The sequence below is a fragment of the Zootoca vivipara genome, chromosome 6, assembly GCF_965207765.1.
Source record: "Zootoca vivipara chromosome 6, rZooViv2.hap1.1, whole genome shotgun sequence".
NCBI classification, from domain to species: domain Eukaryota; kingdom Metazoa; phylum Chordata; class Lepidosauria; order Squamata; family Lacertidae; genus Zootoca; species Zootoca vivipara.
In genome coordinates this window covers 14,079,682-14,106,155 of record NC_142589.1, presented here as the reverse complement: position 1 = coordinate 14,106,155, position 26,474 = coordinate 14,079,682, and the positions used below count along the sequence as shown (strand labels likewise).

Below are 26,474 nucleotides of genomic sequence, written 5' to 3'. Positions count from 1 at the left end.
GGTAAAGAGAGATTTGATTAATTTATCTTCTGGTTTAAGTAATCAAAGTTTGGGAGCCCTGGCAAGAGTCGTCTCTCTTGCTTTTTCTTTCTTTCTATTTTTCTTTTTTTCAGGCAAGGGAACATAATTAAGCTTACTGGCAACAAAGCTAATCAAAACTCCAACAGGCACAAAGGGAAAAAGAAAACATTTCCCGTGTATCACATCCTCCCTTCTGGCCCCAAGCCCAGGGCTTTCAGTGCAACTTTTGAACAAAGACGAAAGCCACCTAATATGTTTCGCAACCGCATTAGCAAAGGCCCCACCCCCAAGCAACCCTGGCTGCAAGGAAGGACTTGAAGCAAGGCCTACCTTTTAGGTCAGAAAAGCCCTGTGTGCAGAAAGGGAGAAAATGCTATTGCAGGAGGAAGAAGGCTCTTGGGCTACCCAGCTTCACATAACATGAAATAAGTCCCTGACCCACAGCAGGAGAGGGCAGGGCTGCCCCATAAAAGCTAGTGTGGCAAGTGGAAGAGGAGGAGGAATCAAACTGGCCTTCCTCTTTGCTCCAATTAACCTAGGGCACTATCTGCCAGGAAGTTCTCCCATGCATGCAAAGCCACTTTGAAAGAGGCAATAATGGAAGCATTTCTTGAAGTAGATCTATTCCAAAACAACTGAAAGGATGTTCTGTGCAACAAAGTGGATGGGGTGTCCCAGGCTGGTGCAAGGAGCAGTAGAGGCTGATGCCTTAGAGCAGTGGTCCTCAACCTTGGGCCTCCAGATGTTTTGAGACTACAATTCCCATCATCCCTGACCACTGGTCCTGCTAGCTAGGGATCATGGGAGTTGTAGGCCAAAAACATCTGGAGGCCCAAGGTTGAGGACCACTGCCTTAGAGCAAATGGGGCATTGCCCCATCAACCTCAGTGTGCCCACTAATTCAGCTCCCACCTGCCTGACTTCTTACTTTCAACCATGCCCAGCACAGACTGTCATTTCCCTCTTCCTTCGTTGCAGGGTTGTCTCAGGAAGGAGGTGGTTGGAGGCAAAAAGCCAGAGTTAGCTGGCTCTGCCTGTCGTTCACTCTGGGTCCACCTACTGTTAGCCTCCTTGCCTTCAGTCCTAACAGTCCCAATGGCCAACAGCCACTACTGGCAATGAGAGTCTTTCTCAAAAGAGCAGAGTCCGGGGCAAGTCTCCTGTGCAAGCTGTGGGCTGGCTCATCAGGCATATTGGGGATGGGTATTTGCCAAACTCTCTACACACTCTTTCCTCCCTTCTTCTCTAAATTCCCCTAAGAAAATGAGAGGGTAGGAAGGTGGGAAATGTTTTCAAAAAAAGCTGATAGAGGACTTTATTTCAGCCTCCATGCCACCAGGTGTTCAAAATAGGCTGGCACGAATCAAGATGGTGCCAGCCTATTCTGAAAGGTGCCTTACCCCTTATGTTGAGGCTGGCCACTCCCAAAAGACACAGCTTCTTCTCCAATATTGTGCTATTTCAAGTGGCCATGTAATACATCAGTGATGGCCAAACTTGGCCCTCCAGCTGTTTTGGGACTACAATTCCCACCATCCCTAGCTAACAGGACCAGTGGTCAGGTTACTTCCGACACAGGGATGGTGGGAATTGTAGTCCCCAAACAGCTGGAGGGCCATGTTTGGCCATCACTGTAGTACATGAACATCTAAGGCCACCTATCCTAACCTAGCCCCCTCCAGATGCTCTGGGCTACAGCTCCCAACAGCCGTGGTGGATGGGGCTGATGTGAGATGTAGGCCCAAATGTCTGAAGGACATCAGGTTGTCATAAGCTGATCTAAGGAAGCTTTTTTTATAAAGGCACAGTTTTTGCCCAAGCACAGCCCCTACAATAAGTCTTAACAAGGCGACTCACTAACTTCAGAGGCTTCTGCTGGTGTGTAGCCAAACAGTTGAAGGATCCTCCCTACCAGCCAGGAATGCAAACTATGCTTCAAAGGTCATGCTGAGATGTTTCAAACAGGAAGGAAGGAGACTTGCCTAAAAAGCTGAAACTGCATTATCCTTCTGAGACCATCCATCTTATTTCCTCAAACTGTGCAGGAGATGGGCACACATTTTTGGGCAGGTGAAAGAGAAAAGGGCCATTTAGGTCTTCCTTATCTTAGCTGAAAGTGGAGAGATCTCTCCCTTTGTATCAGCGGGCAAAGGGTACTGGATCAGCTTGGAATATAAAAAGAGAGATTTGCAGAGGGCCAAATGTAGCTCCCCAGGAACAGAGGGAGCACTTCTTCAGCAAGTGATGAGGGAGCACAGTCTGAAGATGGTTCAGAGGGCAATTGCTTGTCAAACTTCCTACGATGTTTCCATATTGACTTGCCTGATGAAGAGTCCATTTATGTGCCTACTGGGATATCCCTGGAGATGGCAGAAGATTCCAAGTTTACACTGCCTGCTGGCCATGCCATAGGAAGCTCCTTAGAATGAGTCAGTTCAGTACCGTCTACAAAGACTGGCAGCAGCAGCTCTACCAGTGGTTGCTGGGGACTGAACCTGGGACCTTCTGTATGACAAGTGTGTGCAATATCACTGACCTAAGGCCCTTCCCTAATGGCCACGAGAGTCACAGGAACAAAGCATATGCTGTTTCAGTCCTTAGGACTCTCTCCAGATATATGGGACCCAAACACAGTTCTACTGTTGACAAAATTCACATGGTACGATAATAAAAGACAATACAAGAAATAAAAGCAATAAAAATACAACTAAAAATCAGCGTATTTAATGTGATGGATAAGCCGTCTCCCCTCTTTAACCACAAATTCACAGACATTCCGCAGACCACCGGGGATCACAGTCTGGGAACCCCCGGCATAGAAGGCAGATGCACAAGTTTCCAAAATATATACGGTAGTAGAAGATGTAACAATATTAGGAACCATGTAGGAATTACTGGGCGGAAACAAGAGCATTTCAAAATGTTAAAAGTGTGTGTGTGTGTGTGTGTGTGTGTGTGTGTAAAAACCAGGCAGCGGGGCATCAATTTCCCCTACAGAATTTGGCTCTGCTCTCCCAAGTAAGTACCTTCCTCTCCCAGAAACCAGCAGCAGAGTCATTGGCTCACAGCACAGGCAAGATGCAATCTGCTAATGGCTCCCCTCTTGCTTGCAATAATATTTTACTTCTAGCACACAGTAAACCTGATGAACAAAAGCAAACATCATGGTTTCAATCTCCTAAGTAAACTAGAAAACAGAGCTGCTGCATAAATAGCTGGCTTGATTTACTGCCCGTGGTAAACAGAGCTAGCAGAATCCAATGTTGGCACCAGAAGGCCAGCTCCCGTTTTATGATTTTGGGGACAACTGCATCTGGAAATATATTTTGGGGCACGGGAGGGGCTACTCAAGCAGGGCAGCAGCCAAGAGGTTAAAGAACTTGGCTCTGCTCCCGGAGGCTGCAGGGGAAAGGCGCTTGCTTTCTCTCACATCAAATGGCTGCCTCCAACTCAGCTGAGCCCCAGTAGCTCACCATCATAGTCTTTTAAAGTCCATAAACAAGTGTAGCCAGCATGCAACATCCCAGAAATATCTTTGCCACCCCGCTCCAATAAGCAGCTTGGCTAAGGGTAAACTTTTGTCACTGTAAAAATTGCAAACAATTTAAGCTGACATGGTTCCACCCTAAACAACCTGGGTATTTTTAATTCTCTGCAGATCCTTTTTCATATGTGCATGGATAACCAATGGTTCCCCTTCTAGATGTTGTGGACTCCAACTCCCATCATCCCCAGCTAGCATGGCAAATAGCCAGGGATGGTGGGAGATGCATTCTGAAAAAATCTGGAGGAAACCACCTTGGCTACCCATGCAGTAAACTATGTGCATGTTTTAATTCTTTTCTGTCTCTTTTTAATACTTCCATGTTATTAAGGCATACTTCCTTGTCTTGGTTGCTTAATCCCTCACTGAAATCTCTTCAGAGGGATTGGTTCAATCTCTCTGTGGTGGAATGTCGCTTTTCCGCCTCCACTGGCACAAATTTGCTTTTTTTCCATCTGTATCCAGCAGTGTATTGAGGTAGACGTGGTGGAAACAAGGCTGTAAGCCTTTTGGATATGCGTGGTCTCAAGGTGGGAAGATGCATATCTGCCAGGCCCATTCAGAACACCTGTGCAAGGCAAAACTTGAAAACCAAAGACTTGCTGGCCAAAAATAGCACTGGAATTGCATACTCGGCTGAAGTTTTAAGCTATGAAGTCATACTGGCACAAGCAAGCAGAGTCTACGCGCATGGCAGGATTACACAAGTTGTCAGAATCTTCAAGGAAAGCCCTTCTTGCTATCAGCAAACATCTCTGTTTCTCTGTTCCCTACGTTTGTTCCTAGAACAAAATATCTGCGTGTGGTGTGTAGATCCTTGCTTAGGTGGCACAAGAACACAAGAAGATATCTGCTGGATCGTGGCAGAGGCTGGTCTTTGTGAAGCGTGTTTGAGATTAATGATTTAAATGAGTGGGGTAGACTAGAACAGGGGTAAGCAACCTAAGGCCCGTGGGCCGGATGCGGCCCAATTGCCTTCTCAATCTGGCCTGTGAATGGTCCGGGAATCAGCGTGTTTTTACGTGAGTAGAATGTGTCCTTTCATTTAAAATGCACCTCTGGGTTATTTGTGGGGCCTGGCTGTTGTTTTTACATGAGTAGAATGTGTGCTTTTATTTAAAATGCATCTCTGAGTTATTGGTGGGGCATTGGAATTCGTTCATTTCCCCCCAAAACACATATAGTCCGGCCCACCACATGGTCTGAGTGACGGTGGACCGGCCCACGGCTGAAAAGGGTTGCTGACCCCTGGACTAGACATTCAGTGGGGAAGCATCCCTTGCTGGGGGAGGTGAGGAAAGGGGAGAGATGTCTTTGCAGCATATGTGAATGGCTTGCCAATTCTGAGTAAACCAGCAGGCCCACTGTTGCAGTCTGTTGTGTGGGTGAGAGTGGGCAAAGATTTCAGGAGGCAAGATTGATTACACGACTTGGAGGCCTGCATTTGTACATATTTACACTTAAGGAAACCAAATGAAGAAAAATGGATGTAACAACACACACACACACACTGTGGCAGCTATTTTGCAGCACTGCACAAGAACTAAGCATTCTGGAGGAATAGTTCCATGAGGCCTGAAACACAGGATGGGGTAGGGAGGACTCCCAAAATGATGCCCCTGCCAAGCCAAGGACCACTCCTACAGCCTGTTGATCACCAGGCTGGACTTTAATGGAGCATTTCTGCTGTGGCTAAATACAAAAAGAGAGGGGTTTGGGACAGAATCAGGCCATTATCTGACTTAATGGAAGACCAGCCTGCAATTTCACAGAAACGAAAAATACCTCCCCCTCCTGTAATATCCAGAACAAGGTAGGCCAGAACGAAGAAGAGCAGAAGCAGGGGCTGTTTATGTTGGCAGCCGATTCCAGCCCTAATGGGAAATTTCAGCTTTGGTTGCATCAGGAAGAGAGAGGAGGGAGGGAGGGAGATGGAAAGGGAGGGAGAGAGCAAGTTATAAAGGTTTTTTTTGTGGGGGGGGGGGAGAAGGTATGGTATTTGAAGAGCAGTGGCAACAACAAAAATGCTTACATGGCAAGTGAGAAAATTAAGAGCCAAGGCCCTGACGCTATATTAATATGCCTCATCATTAGGGAAACAAACCTTCTAAACAAAAATAAAGACTTCCTGTGGGAAAGCAGGGCAAGAGGGTTGTGTCCATACTGTCTATGCACAATTAAGGCTCTGCTCCCGGCATTAAAAGAAAAGAAAAGAAGAAGTGTTATGACATCCACAGTTAAAAGGGGTGGGTGGGAATGTCTGAGGTACACTAAGGGGGTGAAAGCCCTTGCCTAAGCAATTATCCCATTCCCTTCATTAAAGGAAATTTGCAGTTTAAGTGGGGGCAGGTGGGGGGGAAGAGGGAGAATCATTAACTCCAGCCTGCTTGCAAATGCCCTGCTGCATCTGTTCACAGTCAGCCTGTGTAGATTGCACAGGTGGAGCTGAGGACCCCAACAAAACTTCCTACCAAACTTCTGTGGGCATAAGAAAAAAGTACCATGACCTTTTCCAAACCACATGTGCAGCATTGCAACACATCTGGGGTGTGTGTGGGTTGTGTGTGTCCTAAAGGAGCGTCTCCACCCCCATCGTTCTGCCCGGACACTGAGGTCCAGCTCTGAGGGCCTTCTGGCGGTTCCCTGATTGTGAGAAGCCAAGTTGCAGGGAACGAGGCAGAGGGCCTTCTCGGTGGTGGCGCCTGCCTTGTGGAACGCCCTCCCATCAGATGTCAAAAAGGAAAACAGCTACCAGATTTTTAGAAGACATCTGAAGGCAGCCCTGTTTAGGGAGGCTTTTAATGTTTAAAAAATTGGTATATTTTAATGTTTCTGTTGGAAGCCGCCCAGAGTGGCTGGGGAAACCCAGCCAGATGGGTGGGGTATAAATAATAAATTATTATTATTATTATTTGAGCAGAAGCTGTTTAAGAAAGTCAAATTGTGGGATTATGTAGTACTAGATTAAATGTTAATGAGCCATGAATGCCACTGTTTGTCTAGGACCCTCAACCTAAAATTAAATAACCCTGGACGTTGGAAATTCTTACCTCCTAAGGTAATAAAAGCGCCATTTGTTTAGCCCAGGCAACCTGTCCCAACAATGCTGCCCTTGGCCTGAGAGGAAAACAGGAGAGAGAAATAATGCCTTAAAAAATAACAATACAATGGTACCTCGACTTACGAAGGCGATCCGTTCCATGGCGCTCTTCGGAAGTTGAAACCTTCGGAAGTCGAAGGATCCATTTTGCGTATGCACGAGTGCGATTTTGCGATTTGTGCAGACCGTGCACGCCGCTTCTGCGCACGCGCAGAACGCACATGCGGCGAAAATACTTCCGGGTTAGCGGACTTCGGAAGTCGAAACCTTCGTAAGTCGAGGTACCACTGCACACCTTTGGGATGCAGTCCAGCAACTTCAGGGTTCCACACATCATGCCTCATCCCAAGCTGTAAGCTCATTTGGTCAATCCCTCAAAACAAATTCAGACGCAAGGGTGGGATGAGGAAGCATGTGGTACAATCCTCTTGGAATTGTAGCGGTCGAAAATTCAACTCTGAAACCGCACATTTGGATGCTCTCCTAGCACCCCCACCAATCTCTCTCTCTGCACATGGGAAGGTCACATACCACCACATTAAGATGTCCCAGCCTCCCTGACATGCTAACTTTCTACTTTTTGGTCACTTACAAAACATATAATCTTCCCCTAGCATTTTTGTGCAGTACAATCCCAAGGAAGATTGTACCACTGCCTTTTTGGGAACATTACTTTCAACACACCCTTATAACAGCAATGGAATAAACAGATACATTCTTACTCACTGACCCTCAGTTATGGCCTTTCAGGGCCCAGGTGTGAGATCTGATAGATGTTTCAGTCCAATGTTTATTAGAACACAAATTATTTTAACTGTAACATGTCCAGAAACTAGTAACGGAGCAGGCTAGAAAATAAAAATCAATAGCTGCAAGATAAATTTAAAACCTTGGTTTATTGAGAAGGAAGGATGAAGGGAATATATCTGTAGGAATATTATCTCCTTAAACCCTAGATTAAAAGTAAGATGACAACAAGAAATTTAACTACCATTTAATTTTTTTAAAATGGGGTGTGTGTGTGTACAAATTATGAAAATGAAACATGAAAATCAACCTATAGCAGGTGAAAAGTCAGTTACCTGCAACAGCACAGCAAGTAACTATCACCTCCAGGCGAACAGAAACCAACCCCTTTGTAAAAAGAGACAGTTCTTTCCATTCAGGCTATTGAATAGCACCAAATAACTTGAGACAGGTTGGTATGTGAAGGCAGGCAGGCAGGCAACTTGTTATAGTCTGATTTGCAAAGGAAATGTGTAGCATTAATTTATATGTCAATAACTGAAAATAAAAATGCAAATGCAAACCCTTCTTCTCCTCCAAGGTTCACATGCCCTGAACTATCCCAATCCCTCTAAAATTGTCAGGTTTTGTTAGACTCAGCACCCTGGTTTCTGTAAGGAGGAGACCAAACTCAGAATAATAGGTGGTGATGGCAATCAACCTGGATGACTTTAAAAGGGGATCAGACAAATTAATGGAGGATTAGGCTACCAGTGGCTATGATACCCTAGCTCCACTTCCTTCCAGGATCAGGGGCAGCTCATATCTGAATGCCAAACTCTAGGGAAGTGAGGCTACTGCAATCTCGTGTCCTCCTTTTGGGCTTCCCAGAGACATCTGGTTGATCATTGTGAGATTGTGGATGCTTGACTAGATGGGTCTTTGTTCTGATCCAGCAGGATTCTTCTAATATTCTTAGGCGCCTCAGTTCCTGCACAATCAGCTCACAAAATGTGGAGTAGAATGCAGAATCTGTTTATAAAAACATACCCACCAGGGGCCCACACTCATTGGCGAGAGGTGCCCTTGCCACACTTGAAAAGCAAATATAGCAGATACATAGGATGTGGGAGTCCTTTCCCCCCGCTCTATTGAATTATAGAATTGTAAGAGTTGGGAGGGACCCCGAGGAACATCTAGTCTGATGCCCTGCAATGCAGGAATCTCAACTAAAGCAACCATGACAGATGGCCATCCAACCTCTGCTTAAAAACCTCCAAGGGAGTCCACCACCTCTGGAGGGAGACTGTTCCACTATCAAACAGCTCATAGTGTCAGAAAGCTCTTTCTGGTGTTTAGTTGGAACCTCCTTTCTTGTAACTTGAAGCCATTGGTTCAGATCCTAGCCTCCAGAGCAGAAGAAAATGATCTGGCTCCATCCATTTAGCTATTTGAAGGTGGATATCACAGCACCTCTAGGTTGTCTCTTTTCCAGGCTAAGCATACCCAGTTCCCTCAACCATTCCTCATAAGGCTTGGCTTCCAGACTTTTGATCATCTTGGTTACCCTTCCTCTGCCACACCTTCCAACTTGCCAATATCCTTTGTAAATTGTGGTGCCCAGAAGTGGACAAAGTACTCCAGGTGTGGCTTGACCAAGGCAGAATAGAGCAGGACTGTGACTTCCCTTGATCTGGACACTATACAGTGGTGCCTCGCTAGACGAATGCCCTGTAAGATGAATTTTTCGCTTAACGAAGAGAATTTTCGAGCGGAGGTTGTCTCGCAAGATGAATTCGTTTTACGAAAAATTCATTGAAATTCATTGAAATTCAATTAATGTGTTCCTATAGGCAAAAAAATAAAAATAAGTTCAATGCATTCTTATGGGATTCACTAGACGAATTTTTCGTTATACGAATTGACCCGTGGAACGAATTAAATTCGTCTAGCGAGGCACCACTGAACTTCTATTGATGCAGCCTAGAATGGCATTTTTTGCTGCAGTATCACACAGTTGACTCATGTTAAGCTTGTGGTCTACTAAGACCCCAATATTCTATTCACATGCATACTGGCAAGCCAGGTGCCCCCCATCTTATATTTGTACAGCCTCTTCCTTCTTAAGTGTGGAACCTTACATTTGTCCCTATTGAAATTCATTTTGTTAGGAAGCTGCCTTATGATCACTCAGACCATTGGTCCACCTAGTTCACAACTGTCTACGCTGACTGACAATGGCTCTCCTGGGTTTCAAACTCATCTCCACCTGGAGAGGCCATTGGAAATTGAAGCTGGGATCGTCTGCATGCAAAGCAGGTTCTCTGCCCCTTAATTAGGGCCTTTCCCGCAGCATTGTGCTTGGTTGCCGGTGGCAAGGAAATCTCCACTAGGAGACTTCTGGAAGGAACGAATTAGGAAAGTTGGCACTTCTGCTCCTTTATGCCATGGGTGACTAACATGATTATGTTATTAAATAGTTAAATGCACTTATATCCCATTCATATGTGAACGCAGGTTAATAAAAACCATAGTAGGCTAGCAATTTTTTTGTGGACTTGTTTGCAAGATGAGGAAATTTCAAACCAGAAGGAATTTAAGTTCACACAGCCATTTGATACACATGCACAAGTTCAATTCAGAGAATACTAGCCTAAGGCTATGGTTCTAATATATTGTGCAGAAGGCACACCCACTCAAGCAGGCCCAATTAATTTAATGGGCCTAAGTTAGCTATATCCATTAATTTCAACTGGTCTACTCTTGAGTAGGGCTAGCTTTGGCTACAACTCATTGAAACTAACTCCTCTTCACTGATCTTGGACTGGGTTCTGGGTCAAAGGTAGGTAAAAAATTCTGACGTTCAGATGCTTAGTATTTAAATAATAATAAGTGCAGGCAAATTCCAAACAATATCATCCAAAACAGAAGACAGATCCTCAGTTGTAATGCATTCTAACTGGCATTCCCAAGGTCAAATTCAAGGCAGTCACCACCAGCTAAATTAACCAAGGCCAGGTAAATATGCCTTGGGACTTGCACCCAAGGGTAGAACAAGCTGGTCCTAGCTGTGTCATGATCCCAACAAACAAGAGCCACTCTTCCACTTCAAGGCTCGTGTTGCTCTAGATTCACTTTCACTATCGGTTGCCCTTTCCTTCCTTCCTTCCTTCCTTCCTTCCTTCCTTCCTTCCTTCCTTCCTTCCTTCCTTGCTATCCCGTTAACAATATCAAGCAAAAAAAGGGGGGTCATTTTAGGAGAAAACAAATCAAGAAAGGCTGTATCGTAGAGGTAATCCAGTTACTAAAACAAAATCAAAAGCATGATTTTTGTCTTTTTTAAAGCACACACAAGAGCAAGTCTGTGTCTGGACCTGCACTCTGCCCCCCCTGCCCCCACCCCAATTCTTGAGCTTTGCCTGATTGAGGAGGCAAGATCAAGCAAGAGGAAACCTGTGGGCAAGAACAGGAAGCAGAGATTAAACAATCCATTGTAGGTCAAAGGCTACTCACAGATCAGTTACCACTAGAGGCATGAGAGGCCATCGCTCAGTTGAGACCCCAACACAGGACATCAAACAGCTTGAGCTTCAATGCCCCATCTCCTCTAACACAAAATGTTTAGGCCTCCCACAATAAAAATGTGGTGCTTGAGTAGCGTTAGCACCCCGAGTTCGTTTTTTTCACAGAGGCTCTAACTCTTCCCTGCCCCACTTTTTCCCTTCTTCTAAAGGGGAGGGCACAAATTATGTGACTTGGCAAGTTCAAAGTCCAATGAGGGTGACTGGGCGAACCTCCTTTTCCCTACCTGACTTTGAAAAAAAAAAAGGGATATATATATATCCGTATCATTGCAGAGAGTGAATAATTTAAAAGGACTTTGTTAGATACGTGAAACAAAAAATATCTGCTCACAACCTATTTCATTATATATTTTTAGAAAAGCCAGTGTTTGTTAGGGTGTGTGTGTATTTCTGTTTTGCTTTTTGATTTTTAAAGGATGTAACTTTCTTCCCAGAGCCTTTGTTCAATGAGAAAGTTATTAAAATGCAGAAGTTTACTTTTCCTTTATAATCATTTGTCCATAGCGGGGACAAAAAGCAAGAAAAACTCTGCAGGAAGCCTGCCTGCCTGGTGTATGTGATGTTACAATTAATCCTTCACGATGACAGGTCCTCGTGTCACAACACAGTAGCTCAACAGTCGTATTTCGCACCATGGAGGAAAACCTCAGAGTCCAAGTTACTCAATTAAATTAAAACCATGACTCACAATCACGGTGACTCTCTCCCTGCCTGCTTCTGTTCAGAGAAATGAAGACACGACATTTTTGTGGCAAAGAGGTTCCACCATGAGAAACCATTCTTCAAGCATTTGCTGAACAATCAGCTTCATGTTGCTTTAAAAATATGCAAGTGTCCCATGGAACAAGCACCAAGGACAAATATTACCTCTGCCTGCCATTTTCATCGCTCTTTTCCTACCCAAGAGGCAAAAAGGGAGCCTGTCCCCTCTACAAGCAGCAAACAGAAACTACCAGCAGCTCTGAAAACAGAAGCTTCTAGAGATAGGAACTTCTAGACCGCAACCGATCCTAATCTCCCCCGCTTTCTAAAAGGAAAGTCATTTATTTCTTATTTTCTCTAATGCAGGCACCTGGAAGATTATCTGCAAAAAATAAATAAATCTGTCAGCTGGATGGTTTTGTAGTGGCAGGAACGATCCTATATCGGCTGCGAAACAAAAACTGTCATCTGCTAACGGCTAAAGCGTTAAGTGACACACACAACAACCTCCTGACACAGCCAGGGCAGACACCCCGACCCACCCTACAGAGACTTCTCTTCCTCGAAATGCAATTAGAATCAGCCTTCAAGTTTAGTAATGCAACGACTATCCTTGCAACTACTACCATCACATCATCCATTTAAAATTAGGTCTGAGCTGCGTCCCTAAACTGCCAGCACCATCTGATCAAACACCGTTTGTAAAGTAAACTGGTTTACTTTCTCAAGTCTATTGCTTTGAGGGGAGGGAAACACACACCCGCACACAACAGCTCTTAAAACTGTCCCAGAAGCAGCTGAGTTAAAAGCCCAGCACAGGGTTAAAAGGCAACAGCTTTGTACGATCAAATGGAGGAATGCAGAGTGCCATAAAACGCACACACACAAACAAGTTACATAAAGTCCATGGATACTTACTGTTTCCTTATTGGGAAGCAGCTCTTTTCGGATCCTGAAGAAGTTCTTCCCATACTGTCTGAGCCCTTTAATGAAGCGTTTCTGTATTTAAATCAAAAATAGAATGTCAGCAGAGGCAAAGAGAAAATCTCTTTAACCAGCACGGTAGTTTAAAAAGTTGCCGGATTAGGGGTTGCACAAAAACATGCAGGTTAAGTCCCACAGAAATGGCTAATTTTCAGATTTCAATCTCAAGTCTCATCCAGGAGTAAAATATTTTTTAAATTTATTTTTAAAGAAACACGAGAAAAAACAACCTTTTAGCACAAAATGACATGGGCAGTATGCTTTGTTGGGAGGCCTTTGAGAAGGCAAGTTGCTGGTTTCCATGAAAATAAATGTTGTAAACCTGAAGCAAGATCTAATTCCATCTTAAACTGGGGGTGGAGGAGCGAGAGAACAGTGCTTTTCCTGCTCTACAATTCTGGACAGAGAAGGGGGTTGCTGTCGGAGCTGTGAAAAGATGAAAAACTCATTCCGAGCTCAAAGCATCCAGGATTCTTTTGAAAGTTTATATATATTTATACAGATTATATACATACACACAGTATATGATTTCCAAATAAATCTCTTCCAGGAAAAGAAATAGACTGCTTTATTATTCCCCACCTTTTTTGGGGGGGGAGAATCAGTCCATATTTAGCTCCAAAATCCAGGGCTGCCAAAGACTTCTGTTTGGGCTTCTCAAATAATCCAGTTTGGCAATAATTAAAAACAAAACAAAAACAAACCGCAGCACACAAAATACAGCCCACCCTACCTCCCCCCAAAACTCAACACTTCTGTGTTTGCAGATTTCTCGGTTCCAACACTCCTCCCCTAAATATATAGAGAGTGGGAGGGGGGTGGAGGGGAGAAAAGGAGAGTTTCAAAGTGATGTTTAAATCCGGATTGAAAAGAGAGCCGTAGAAACAGCAAAAGGTTTTTCAAAGCTCTCCCCCCCCCCAAAACAGAAGCACGCGCGCATACCGATTGCACAAAAATGACTGACGTACAAACTGACACACACAAACACAAACACACACCCTGTGGAGGGGTGATTTCCCTTCTGGGAGGGGGAAGGGGAGGAGGAAGAACTCCGAAGCAACAAACCAGCCGCCGCCAAAGCAGAGAGCAGCTTTTCTCCTTTGCCTGTTTCAGCCGCTGCTGAGAGTGCAAGGGAAGAGTCAAAATCTGGGTCTCCAAGTAGGGGCGTCCTGCATGGAGGTGGCAGCGGAGGAGGCAGCCGGAGGAGCCGGGAATCGCTTGTTACCCGGAGAGGCTCTGACACTACAAAAGGGGAGGGAAGAGGAGGAGGCGGCGGCGGCAGCAGTTTAACATGTGATCTGAGCTGGGCTGAGCGGCAGAAGGGAGAAAGAGAGAAACAAGAGGCACCGGGCGAGCTGCAAAAGGCGGCCTGGATCACCTAGGCAGACTCCCCGCAGCAAAGGCTGTAGCAGGCAGCCGACGCTAGGGCCCCGCAGAGGATACTGGGGTGCAAATCTCGTTATTCGCTGCTAATACCACCAGGCAAGTGAGCGCCAAACCTAAGTGCTATATAAATGCTGCTGCTTGTTAGGATGATCCACGTTCAGATGATCCCGCTGGCCCACGTTCCCACCCACTTCGTGGCCCCTCCCCTCCCGTGCCTTGGCCCTGCCCCTAAACGACCATGGCTTGCCCCCCCCCCCTGTTTTGATCCTGGGGGATCCATGGCCCTCCAGACTTTGGCCCTCGAGATATTTTGGACTACAATTCCCATCTTCCCCAGCCACTGGTCCTGTTAGCTAGGGATCATGGGAGTTGTAGGCCAAAACATCTGGAGGGCTGCAGTTTGGGGATGCCTGCTCTAGAGCTAAGGAAGGAGACTTGGCCCAAATCCCATACTTATTTAAAAGATGTATATCCTGCCTTTCTATCTGCAGGGCGGTTTAACAACACAAACTTGAAGCACAGTAAAATAATACCACCACAAACCCAATCACAAGTCAGTCTTAGAGAGTTTATGGGTGGGGTGGGGGATCAAACCTAGGATGCTGTAAACAAAGATTTATACAAATCCAATAGCAGCATACAGAGAGGAAGAAATGTTTTATTCTGAGTTGACTACAAGATAACAATCGCTCTGACACCTCAAAAAACCAACAGCCGAGTGCTTAATTAAAATAGTAAAATATATTTAATAAACTTGTCCAAGTATGTTCAGAAATCAAATAGGTTACTCGTGCTTTCTGCCCAGGGGAAGGGTTGTAGGTCATTTGAAATATCAGCACTGTAATGATTTACATTTGATCCAGATATTTTAGGAAGGTTTGGGCTGGATTCTGGCCACTGCAACTTTCTACCCCTTTGCCCAGTCTTCTGGTCTAGCAGTAAATTCTACTGTGGGAAGCTGTCGCCTTCATGCTCGGTGTTAGTACAACATCTATCCATCAAAGCTTAGACTCTAATTAACACATTGAGCATACCCATGGCACACATATCCGAGCAGGTTTTCCAAGGGGAAACTCTGGGGGTTTTGTTCTCCAAGAGGGGCTTGGGATCCTTAAAGGAGAATTACCAACACTTTCAAGATACAAATTCCCAGCACTCTTTGGGGGAGCCAGCAGGGGTTGCCAACCTTTTGGGGCCCACAGGTACATTTACAAACTGCAGAAATGATCGTGCGCCCTGCACACACCACAACCAAACACACATATCTACTGTCTACAAATACGTTTCTTTAAAGCCTACTTTCACTGGGAGACAGGGAACCTCCAGGCACCAGGGAACCCTGTGGGTGCCCATGCTAGCAACACATGTAGTATTGACACACCCAGGTGGTTTCTTCTGCTTATTGTTTCTTTGTTCTCAAAGAGCAACAGACTGCTAGGTAGCCAGCCACCTAACAGCCATTTTCATTTTTTGAATGTAGCTCTTAGCACCCAAGAGTGTGAATGAAAAGGCTCATCAGCTGTCTTTATTACAGACTTGTCTGCAAATAATCCAGTAAAAGCTATCAACACATTTGTACTCTAATTTTTATGGGTCCTGAGCAGATACTGAAACTCGGATTGAAACATATTGAGATGCTTGCTAAATATAACCTAATCCCCAGATAGAAAAAGTCTCCCCAAATAAAGTCTATTTTTAATCCATCTAGAGATCTCACTCAGAAAGTCCTTCTAAATTTGATGCAGGGGGTAGAGGGGGCCATGTAGCCATAAACACAAACGAGGATCCATTCAGATTTTGTTACGGAATACGAATAGATTGTGTTGGTTGAGAAAGATTCTCGTTCTAATGGGAGTGGGTGGGGAGGTGGTAGAAAAGAAAGACCATAAGTCTAAGCAAGTGGGGCTGCCAGAACAAACCACTGGCTGCATCCAACTTATGTCCTACCAGAGCAGACCTGCTTAAATTAATGGGCCTCAGTTAGTCATGTCCATTTACTTTGATAGGTAGGATTAACAACTGGGTACAAGCCATGGATCTCTCAGCACCATGGAATTTGCGCCATTGGGATGGTGGTAGGTAGCAGCTTCTGTTCTTTCGTGGGCTTGTGGGACTCAGTTGGCTGGTCCACCTAGCTCCAGCTAGAAATGTTCTGAAATCAGATATGTCTAGCAACTCTACCTGCTGTTGTGACAGAAGGCCAGAGGTTTATTTTTAAACAGAGGAGCAAAAGCAACCCAAAAAACGTCCCTCTCGCAGAGACATAAAACACCAGGCCTCTTCCTTAAATAACTATCAGCTTCCACCTTCCTGCCCTACTGGTGAAGCTCTATTACCCTTGGCTACTGCTTCACGTAGCTTGGGGACCATTTTGCGGCTTGCTCTACGCCAACCCCAGTTTAATCCAGCTATTTCCGAGGTTCCCAACCCTCAGTAATCTCCCCGCCAAGGAACGAGATCCTTCCTCTCCTGTGCATTACTCCTGTGGTTTGCATCCTCATTTTTTAAATGCATTATGACAGGTTATTTACTTTGGCCCACAGAGTGGGGAATTGCGGTTGCTTCCCCTCCCCACAAAAGAATTTAACAATTATGCCAGTATGAAGGGGGAGGGGAGTTTCACAGTTCAAATAAATTTTCTTCTTTTTTAAGGAAATGGGCCTCCATTTATTAGACCCTATATGCAAGGGGGATCCAGTGTGGTGCCCCCCCCCGAAGGTTTGGACTACAATCTCCATCAACAGCCCTATTAGCCATGCTGGCTGTGGCTGATGGGAGTTGTAGTCCACAACATCCGGGGGGGGGGGAAGGGACACATTGGCTATCCCTGCTATAAGCTGCTTCACACCTTCAGAAAACTCCTCCCCAACTTGCTGGGTGTTTCAGTGAATTCTGGGGCACATTTAGGAAGGGGGAAGACCCTCAACAGTCTTGCATTGTCTAAATTGAATAGATGCTAGAATTCCCCAATTGTTTTACATTTACAACACAACTCTGGACCCCTTCCCAGTAAAAAGCACAAACTTATCCAGTTTTCTCCAGTCTCCAGATGTCTTGGACTACACAACCAATCAGGCCTGTCTCTGGTCCAGAGCCTGCAACACTTGCTTGAAAATGTAATTATCCAGACCAAAAGTCAACCTATTCCAGCATTTTTTATTTATTTATCTCATCTACCCTACAAGGAGCTCTAGGTGGCATACGTGGCTCTCTTCCTCCCCATGGCAATCCTGCAAGGTGGGTTAGGCTGAGAAACTGTGACTGGCCCAAGGTCGCCCAATGAGTTCCAGGGCTGAGCAGGAATTCGAACCCTGGTCTCCCAAGTCCTAGTCTGACACTCTACACCACACTGGCTCCACCTCTTCTCAAAAGTCACAACAACTTGCAGGAACTAGTTCAGGAATCTGTGGCCATCCCAAGTGTTAGTGGACGGCACAACTCCTCTCACCCTGACAATTGGCCGTGTTGGCTGAGGCTGAGATGAGTTGGAAGCCCCAATAAAATATGGGGAGCGCACAGGTTCTTTACCACTGTGCTAGATCTTCCTCTAGATTTTGGTCACACCTTCCTTCTGCCTGTCCTACTTCGACCATTTCAATGGGTGCATACTCAGTTCACATGGGAATTGGTTGGACCTGTTAGTCCTCATCATTATGCTGCTCCCTAGAAAACATGCAATATTCCCTAGCCATCACTAATCTTATTAATGAACCCCTGGTAACATTCTGCAAGGAACTTCAGGGTTCAGTAAGGCTACTGGAGAATACTGTTCCTGGCAACCCTAAGATAACTGGATAGAAAAATGTTTTTAGCTGTTTTCAAAAATTTTGTAACTGCTTTTAAATGTTTCAAATTGTAATTGTTTTGGGAATGTTTGCAACTGCTTTGTATTTGTTTTTAAAATGTGTATCTCAGATATAAATTCAATAAATCATCATCATCTTATACAACACTTTGCTTTTGAAAGCCCTTGTCGATTTTGGAAGCTAGTTTGCCATGTATCATAATGTGCACAGATTATCCAGAGACCCAAGCCCAGAGCCCTTTCAGCTGCACACGGACAGTTGTGTACTTACTAGGAACCTGGCTATAGTTTTTTGCTTTCCATTACATGTATGTTGAACTTTTGAAATTCATTGTGTCCCTGGAAAAGCAGGGGCAGAGAACGAAAAGGACACGCTAGCTGTTGATCTCTGTTTTTGATAACTGATTAACATGCCCAACTGTGGATTTACCTCAGGAGCATCCCTGGTTCAATAATTTAAAGCTCTGAATTGCTTCTGTTGCACACCACAGGGCTGGATGAATGTGAGCCATTTAAAGACGAATCAATCTTTTTTTAAAAAAAAAAACCACACCAAACAAACACTAGTTTAACAAAGTGGCAACAGTCAACTGAATACTGTAACAGGAAGGACAGACAGATCTGGAATGCAGATTTAACAGGTTATCCAAAAACCTTGATGGAATGTTAATTGTTGCATTTAATCACAGCTTGCAACAATTATGGTTTGCATCCAACCATGTCCTACTCAGAGCAGACCCACTGAAATTAATGGATCTAAGTGAATCAAATCTATTAATTTCAATGGGTCTACACTGAGTAGTACTAACAGTGGACACAACAGTGTGCTTGTATTTTATTATACACAAGTGGAAACTGCAATGAAGCACTTTGTGGTCCCTGAGCAAGTGTAATCCTCAGTGGGCTGTTTGGGGAGCCTTTTTCCCCACCCCACAAAGGCTCTATCCCTAAAGCTTTTTTGTACTTCTGCAAACCTGGGGTCTCTCCCATGTCTTCTGATACCTCTTTTTGTTGTGCCTCTTGGCATACAGAAGTAATGCCACTGAACACATGCAACAACTTCGCCCAAAGAATCCTGGGAACTGTAGTTTTTAAGGCTGCTGGGAACTGCAGCTCTGTGAAGTGTTTATAGGGGGGCTGTGCTATATATACACATTATATGTACGGTGTGTACTCAAGGACAGTCACACAAGGCAGGTTGCCAGCCTAGAACTAGAAGCTTCTTAAATGTTCTCAACTCATATAGCACTTAATCTTGAAATTCAAAATAATAATTCACTGGAAGGTGGCTTTTAAAGGACATGGCTGCCTTCTAGGAATGAGTTAGACAAGTTATAAGCCAATATATAAAATATCTGCTTTATAATATCCCATCTCTGCTCCCGGAAGCTTTTTCCTCTTTACATTTTCTGCCTCCTCTGTTTAAACGTTTGCAGCAAAAGCAATCTTTGAATTATTTTCATATTCTACTCCAGGGAAAACGGAAATCGCTCCAGAGGAACAAAATAAATAAATAAATGCAGGAATCTATTTCCAAAGTAATGATATGCTAAATCAGGAGTGGGCAAAATAGAGCATACATACCCCCCCGCCCCCCGCACACACTCCAAAGAATTGTATCTGGTACACATGCTGGAGTTTAATTCAAGCCTTAAGGTGAGTAAAACCACAAAGACAGGAGGAAAACTATTCATTTGTTCCAGAAGCCAATGAAGCACAAAGTCAGTTTCTAGACCAGGGTTGCTGCACATTTTCGCTGAAATCAACAGGTGCTTTTCCTTCCATCAATAATTTTACTTCATCTTAAATTTAGTATGCTGGCTGTTTGGCCATAATAATAAACATTCATTTATTCAGCTCATCTTACAAGAAACAGATGTGTATACACACGTAGGGTTGTTCATGTGTTACACTGAACAGGCACACAATCCATTTACACAATAACTACACTGATTTCGAGCTGCACACTCATACAGTGATTCCTGTTCATATTTAACTGTGTACCATCCGTGTACACAACAGCTGAGCTGTACAAACAAGTGTATGCCCTTTTTTTCCACAAAGAGACAGCTGGTCCCTGAGTCCAGTGTAACATGGGAACAAGCCTCCAGTCTAGAAACAAATGTGGGATAGCCACCTCTGAATCTTCACTGACAACTTGAGGCAATATAGATTGGTACTAGAAGCTAAAACCAATTCCCCTAGTAAGCAGTTCCCATGGACCTCCTTGGGTTAAGGATATTCGCAACAGGCAAGTGGTCCAGGGCCAAGCCCTGCAGACAGCTCAGGAAAGAAGAAAACAGCATAAACACCAGGGATTTACAGGAACATGCACTCTGGCAGCAGCAATTCCTAAGGTGTGCCCTGCCTTCTGTTGCATCTCAGGTCAAGGCAATCACCCCTCCAAAATGTGCAGGGGTGGTCAGACAAAGAATAAGCCCCTCACCTCATCACCCCCCACAAGCACCTGTTACGGAAGACAAAAGTATAAGGCAGGGGGACAAATCTTTTTTGTGAAGCAAGGCCACTGCTCTTCACAAACTCTTCTGCTGCTACTCTTCAAAAAAGATGGCCGCCCTATTTCAGGAGTGGGGAACTTCAGGCCTAGGGGCCAAATGAAGCTCTTCCAGGGGCCCTCTCTCCTCTTACTAGTCCTGGATCAGGCCAGTGGCCCATCTAGTCCAGCACCCTTAACTCACAATGGCCAACCATATGCCCTAAACGAAAGACCGCAAGCAGGATGGGAGGACAACAGCACTCTCCCCGTTGGTGATTCCCAGTAGCCAGTACCCAGAAGCACACTGCCTCTGACAGTAGCAATACTATGCTGTTTTTAGTACTTTAAAATGGCCGCTGAAAAACGAGCAATTTACTGTGGAAAACGGGGGGGGGTGTTGGGGGGGGTAGGCGAGCCGGATCTGCCCCAAGCTGACAATTCTCAAAATGCAAGTGGGGTTGAGAGGACTAATCCATCCCACCTGTGTCTTGAAATATTTGTTAATTTACAACAATTTTCCTTTATAAATGCTCCGCCTGCTTTTCTTTTCAGGAGAGGACGGTGGCAGGTAGTTATAAATATGAGCAAGATTTCTGTGGCCTCACAGAAATTAATGCTTGCTGAAGGCCCCATAAAAAGAGCTGGTCATCAGGAGTTAAAAACGCAAACACAGCGTGTATCTGGGTAGCACTTTTTTTATTTTAAAAAAGCAGCATTGAGAAATTCTGTGGCTTGATGGATCAGCGGCCATTGTCGATAGACAATGCAGATATGTGCTTTGCAAAAATGGTTGCCATGGCTATTGAAGGGCTAGAACACAAGGCCTCCTAAAGCCATTTTGCAAGCTGACGCTCCCCCGTGTTCCCTCCACGACATAATTTATTAGGTTCTCTGGTATCCCTGCCACGATGTGTAAACAGGGGGGCTATAAATAACCAAGAAGCGACGAGAAACAAGCATGCTAATGTTTGCATATGTGTTACTTGTAGGCCCCATATTTTATCTGCCGAAACAAATGGCATGACAAGATACACAAAGCCATTATGTTCTGACTAACGGAGCTCAGATGGCATGTTTATCAATGTGGCGATTATGCCATTCCGGAGGCTGCAGCTAAGGTTATGCACCAGGATTTCCATTATCGAGGGATTAGAATTTGCCAAGGAAGGCTGCAACCAAGTATTAAAATCCAGCACCCGGTTATCTGCTTGGCGTTCATGTTTATTGTTGTTGTATGGTTTTTTTTTGGGGGGGGAGGGTTCTTAATGAAATTATTTTGTTGCTGGTGCCAGCCATCCCGGACCTGCAAGTTTTTCAGCGTGCTTAAAAATTCTGATTTGCTACTGAGCTCCATCCAAGGAACTCCAGCTATACAAATGCGATGAAGGAAAACTAACCTTGCAAGGAAAAGTTTGCAGAACTCTGGATGGTGGCACCCAAGAAGACAAAACACAGAGGTCTCTACGCTGGGCATTGGAAAGGTGTCAGGTAATTCTAGCAGCCTCTAACAAACCCATAAGGGGGTAGGACCAAGAAACATGAGAGACAAAGCTAATGGTGGCTACTGGCCATGATGATGGCCACAGTCTACCTTGACTGTTGGAGGAAGTATGCCCCTGAACGCCATTTGCTAGGGAAACAAAAGCAGGGAGAGTTGTTATTGCACTCAGGTTCTGCTTGTGAGCTTCCCTGAGGCATCTGATTGGCCACTTTGACATCAGGATGCTGGAGTAGATGAGCCTTTGTTCTTGGGTTTTGGTTTTGAATAAGGTCTCATAAATGTCAACTGAATCACTTCTTCTTTTCCTTACTAAATATGCCCCTCCAGGGCATTTGGGAAAATGCTGTATTAAAAAAAGAAGAAGAAGGCGTGTACCAGCTGCAATGGATTAGCTTGGAATAAAAATGATAGCATTTGTATTGGTACAAAATAAAGAGTGTACACAATAGGTTTTTCTGGTGAGTCGAAACTCATATTTTTCACTTTGCATGCCAAAGACGTATATGTGCCCTGGCAGCTTCCCCACAGACTACACCATTGGCATCACTTGCCTAGGCTTGGAGAATCGTAGCAAATTACTCATGTTTTGGTAAATGTGTCACTGTATTTTCTTGCCATACAGAAAAATCTAGTAAACCTTAAAAAAAAGAAAAGAAATATGCACAAAAGCCCCTTGCTGGAGTGACCAGGCAATGATGCATACAGGTTAGTTCCTTCCTCTCTCTCTCTCTCTCTCTCTCTCTCTCTCTCTCTCTCTCTCTCTCTCTCTCTCTCTCTACTTTGGCTACTTTGGTGCAGGCAAAAGTGGAACAAAGAGCCTGCAGATTTGTGTTAGGGCAGTTTCTATGGGTGATCACCTTTATTATAGCTTTCCATAGGCATTTGGTTGACCACTCTGAGAACAGGATGTAGGACTACATGCGCCTTTATCCTGATCCTGAAGGATTGTCTTATGTTATTACGGGTAGGCAATGAATTTGGCATCAGGTGCCTTTCAAATGTGTTGTGACCCGGGGGGGGGGGCGGTTTTATCAGTTTGTTTTTGTTCTCAATTTTATTTTGTATTTTGTGTTTGTGTTGTTGTGAACCACCCTGAGATCTACGGATGAAGGGTGGTGTACAAATTTAAATAATGATAATTATTCTTATTATAGGAAACTGAGTTTGTGTGATCTGGGTTACAGGGTGGGGTGTCAATTTGGGAAAATAAATTTAGTTTAAGATGACTTTATCTAGCAATTGTCCTTGTACTGCATGGGGAAACTGATGTGTTTTGCAAGATATGGTGGGGGAATTTGTTGGCTTGTCTTCTACATTAAAAGTCAAAATTGCATTTCTCTACGAACCTTAGCATAGGCAACTTTGTGTTGATAAGCTCACGGTCTGAATCATTTAAGTATGTACGGTAGTACCCTGCAGTAACCCCGAGTGCCAGGGACTGGAAAAGACTCTCATATACACTTCATGTACCAAGGTATATTGTGTACATTCATATCGATATACACATGTTGTACTTCTTGTTGAAGCGATCTTAATGCTGTAATTATTTTTAACTTTATTTTATTGTTGTTTTGGGGTATATTGTCTGGGTGAAGTCCAGCTAATGGCGTTTAAGGGATGCCTTCCTCAAGCAATGGGAACAAACAGCAATGCCGCCACCTCTTTTTGGAGTTGGTACATTCCATCTACTCACATGCACAGCCAGGCTGTCATTAAAATGGCCTCCCTCAGGGGAATACCAAAGGAGCCCAGGATGGTAATCGGCTCCACCTCCATGGCGCTAAGCTGTTGAGCCTTTTGTTCCCAACAATAGGCCTCCCGCCGAACCGCCCCCTCTGCCCGCCTGGAAATATTGGCAATAGGCAGGCGTGAGCACAGCTGTGTGTGAATTACATATATAAACAGATTAGATTTGCAATATTTACGCCGCACACAAACACATTAATAAGCGAATTTGCATACACACTTGGCTAAAATCAGATGGCAGGCGGGTAACCTTTCTTGCCCGGGCATATTTGTTTCGGATTATTGTGGAAATATAAACATGCGTGCATGTGCATGTGGGAGAGTGCGTGCCTGGGTTAATGTGACCTGAACGCAAGGGGGGAAGAGGCATGAAGAGCAGCAACTGTGCACCTGGCAGGCTTGGAGAATGTGCACAGACTGATGGCACAGATAGGAGAAGCCTGTACGCTGCCCAAGCGAGGGGGGGGGGGCAAAGTCAGGTGGAAGATGGTGAATTTGCCAGAGATCTTTTGCAGATCTGCCAATTCAAAATGCACACAACGCACACTGACCAGGCAAATGTATAAAACATTTAGGGAATATCCACAGTTCAGTATGAGAGCACCTGCTCTGCATGCAGAAGGTCCCAGGTTCAATCATTGGAAAATCTGTGTAGGGCCAGGAGAGACACACATTCACGCTCCAATCTGAAGCCCTGGAGAGTCATCGCCCGTCAGTGCAGACCAACGTTTGTCAACCTGGAGCCCTCTAGATATTTTGAGTCGCAATTCCCATCATCACTGATCACCGGCTGGGTGGGGCTGATGGGAGTTGTTGGACAAAACACCTAGAAGACACAAAGTTGACGGAGGCTGGCGTAGTAGGCAATACTGAGCTATATGGACCAACCATCTGACTTGGTATCAGGCAACTTTCCATGTCTCATATTCCTAAAACACTCTGTTGACGTCAGAGTCTCCATCATAACATGGTGACCATAGATAAGCAGGGAACAAAATATTTCAGACTTGTTTGAAATTTGACATCAACACTTGGAAAGAGACAATGAACAGGATTCCCTCAGTTCTTTGGGGGCTGTGTGTGTTATATGTGTGCTTTCATGTACACAGTTGCTGGTATTTGGTATTTGTGCATGTTCTTAATCCAACTTACACTGAACTAGTTGTCAATTCCAACCCGCCACCCGTATATTATAGACCTCCCTCCTAAGGCTGACTTGTTTGAAGACAAGCTCCTTTCAGGACTGTTGGGAGTTGGCCTTAGGAGATCATGGAGTAAGTTCACAGAAGGACAGGAAACGCCCATGGAATTGATTAAAATCCATTATTATTATTTTCTGCTGGGGTAGTACAAAACTGCTTTCATGACCTTCCTTGAACCTTCAAGACAGAACAGGCAGCCAGTACATGGTTTAGCTTTTAGAGAGTAGGACAAGAACTGGAGAGACCTAACTAGGTTCAAATCCCTATTCATCTCTCTCTCTCTCTCTCTGCCTAACCTAATACACATGGTTGTGCAGATAAAATGCAGGTGGGGAGAGAAGATTCCTGAGTAGCCACTCTTGAGATCCTGGGGAAAGCGTGAGATTTGAATGTAAGAAAAAAGTACACAGGAGTATGTGTATACACATCTTTATATATCCACCACTTCCTATTTTGCTCAGCAAGGAATTTGGCATTTCTCCCCCCCCCAAAAAATGCTTTCCTCAAGCATTATCAGACTTAAAGTCAACAAAGCTCAGGGGCAATTGACTCTAGACTGCAGTCTACACCCATCCTATTCCTCTGGTTTAGTCCATCTTTAATTCAGATTTTAAATGCTGGAAGTTGATGTTAAAGAGGAGGGTGGGGGGAAGATTTTTTTTAAAAAAAATTAGGTTGTTCAAGCTGGATTTCATTTATCAAAATACAAACGGCGGTTTGAGAACTGGTCTCCTTCATATCGCAATAAGCCATGGTTGGTATCTGTATTCTGTCTGAATTGATTTTATGTATGGACTAGCTGGCCCTGCCACGCGTTGCCGTGGCTAATCCCTGTGACTGCCACCACCCTGTATCGATCCATGACGTAGCCCCCTCCCCCCAGGTTTTCCCTGTGATTCCCCCCAACCTGTCCCGTCCCATGACGTATCAGGCCCCCTCTTCCCCCCATCCCCCAGGGTCATCCCTGTGACTGGCTCCACCGTGTCCTGACCTATCCCGTCCCCTCCTCCCCCCACCCCCCACCCAGGCGAGTCAGTACCTCCATTCGCCCTATTCTGTAAATGCTTCAGCCTAGTATGTAAATGGCAGCTTAGGTGCTGATGAGAGGGAAGGTTTTATAGGTGTAGTACCAGTGTAGCCGTCACTAGAGGGCGCTGGTTTGCAACCTGGTTCTTTTCCCGGCATGCACTTTTGGGTGAGTTGTGTAGAATACATTGTTTTGGGGGTTTTACATGGCGCAGGTGTGGCATCTGTCTTAGGTAACTTTCTAAGGTCCTTCGGACATTCGCATGTGATGTTGTGTCAAAATTTGAGCGCAATCAATCAAGCAGTTTTGGTGAAAAGTAGATAGCCACCTACATGCCCTTTTTACATTTTTATATATATAGATTGTTTTGGCTGTTGTTTTATATTGGTTTTTATATAAATACATGCTGCTTAACTGTTGTTATACATTGCTTCCAACTAAACCTGCAGGCACATTAAACATTTAAAGCACATTTCCTCCCCCCAAAAAGAATCCTGGGAATTGTAGCTCAGTGAGGGGTATGCTAAAGGTCCCAGGATTCTTTGAGGAGGAGCCATGTGTGTGGATGTAGTCTAAGTCCTACTAAAAGCAGGCCTAAGTTAGAGGTAAAGGTAAAGGTACCCCTGACCATTGGATCCAGTCGCAAACG

General features: G+C 44.7%; 1 protein-coding gene across 26 annotated transcripts in view; it reads right to left on the bottom strand.

Moving 5' to 3' along the window:
- RERE (arginine-glutamic acid dipeptide repeats) overlaps window positions 1–26,474 on the bottom strand; it is a 339,661-nt gene that overhangs the window by 61,631 nt on the left and 251,556 nt on the right. For all 26 annotated transcript variants that reach the window (XM_060276215.2, XM_060276213.2, XM_088671569.1 and 23 more), the window contains one exon: window positions 12,596–12,676. In XM_060276215.2, the coding sequence (XP_060132198.2) occupies window positions 12,596–12,676 (81 nt within the window). The remainder of the gene's footprint in view (window positions 1–12,595; window positions 12,677–26,474) is intronic.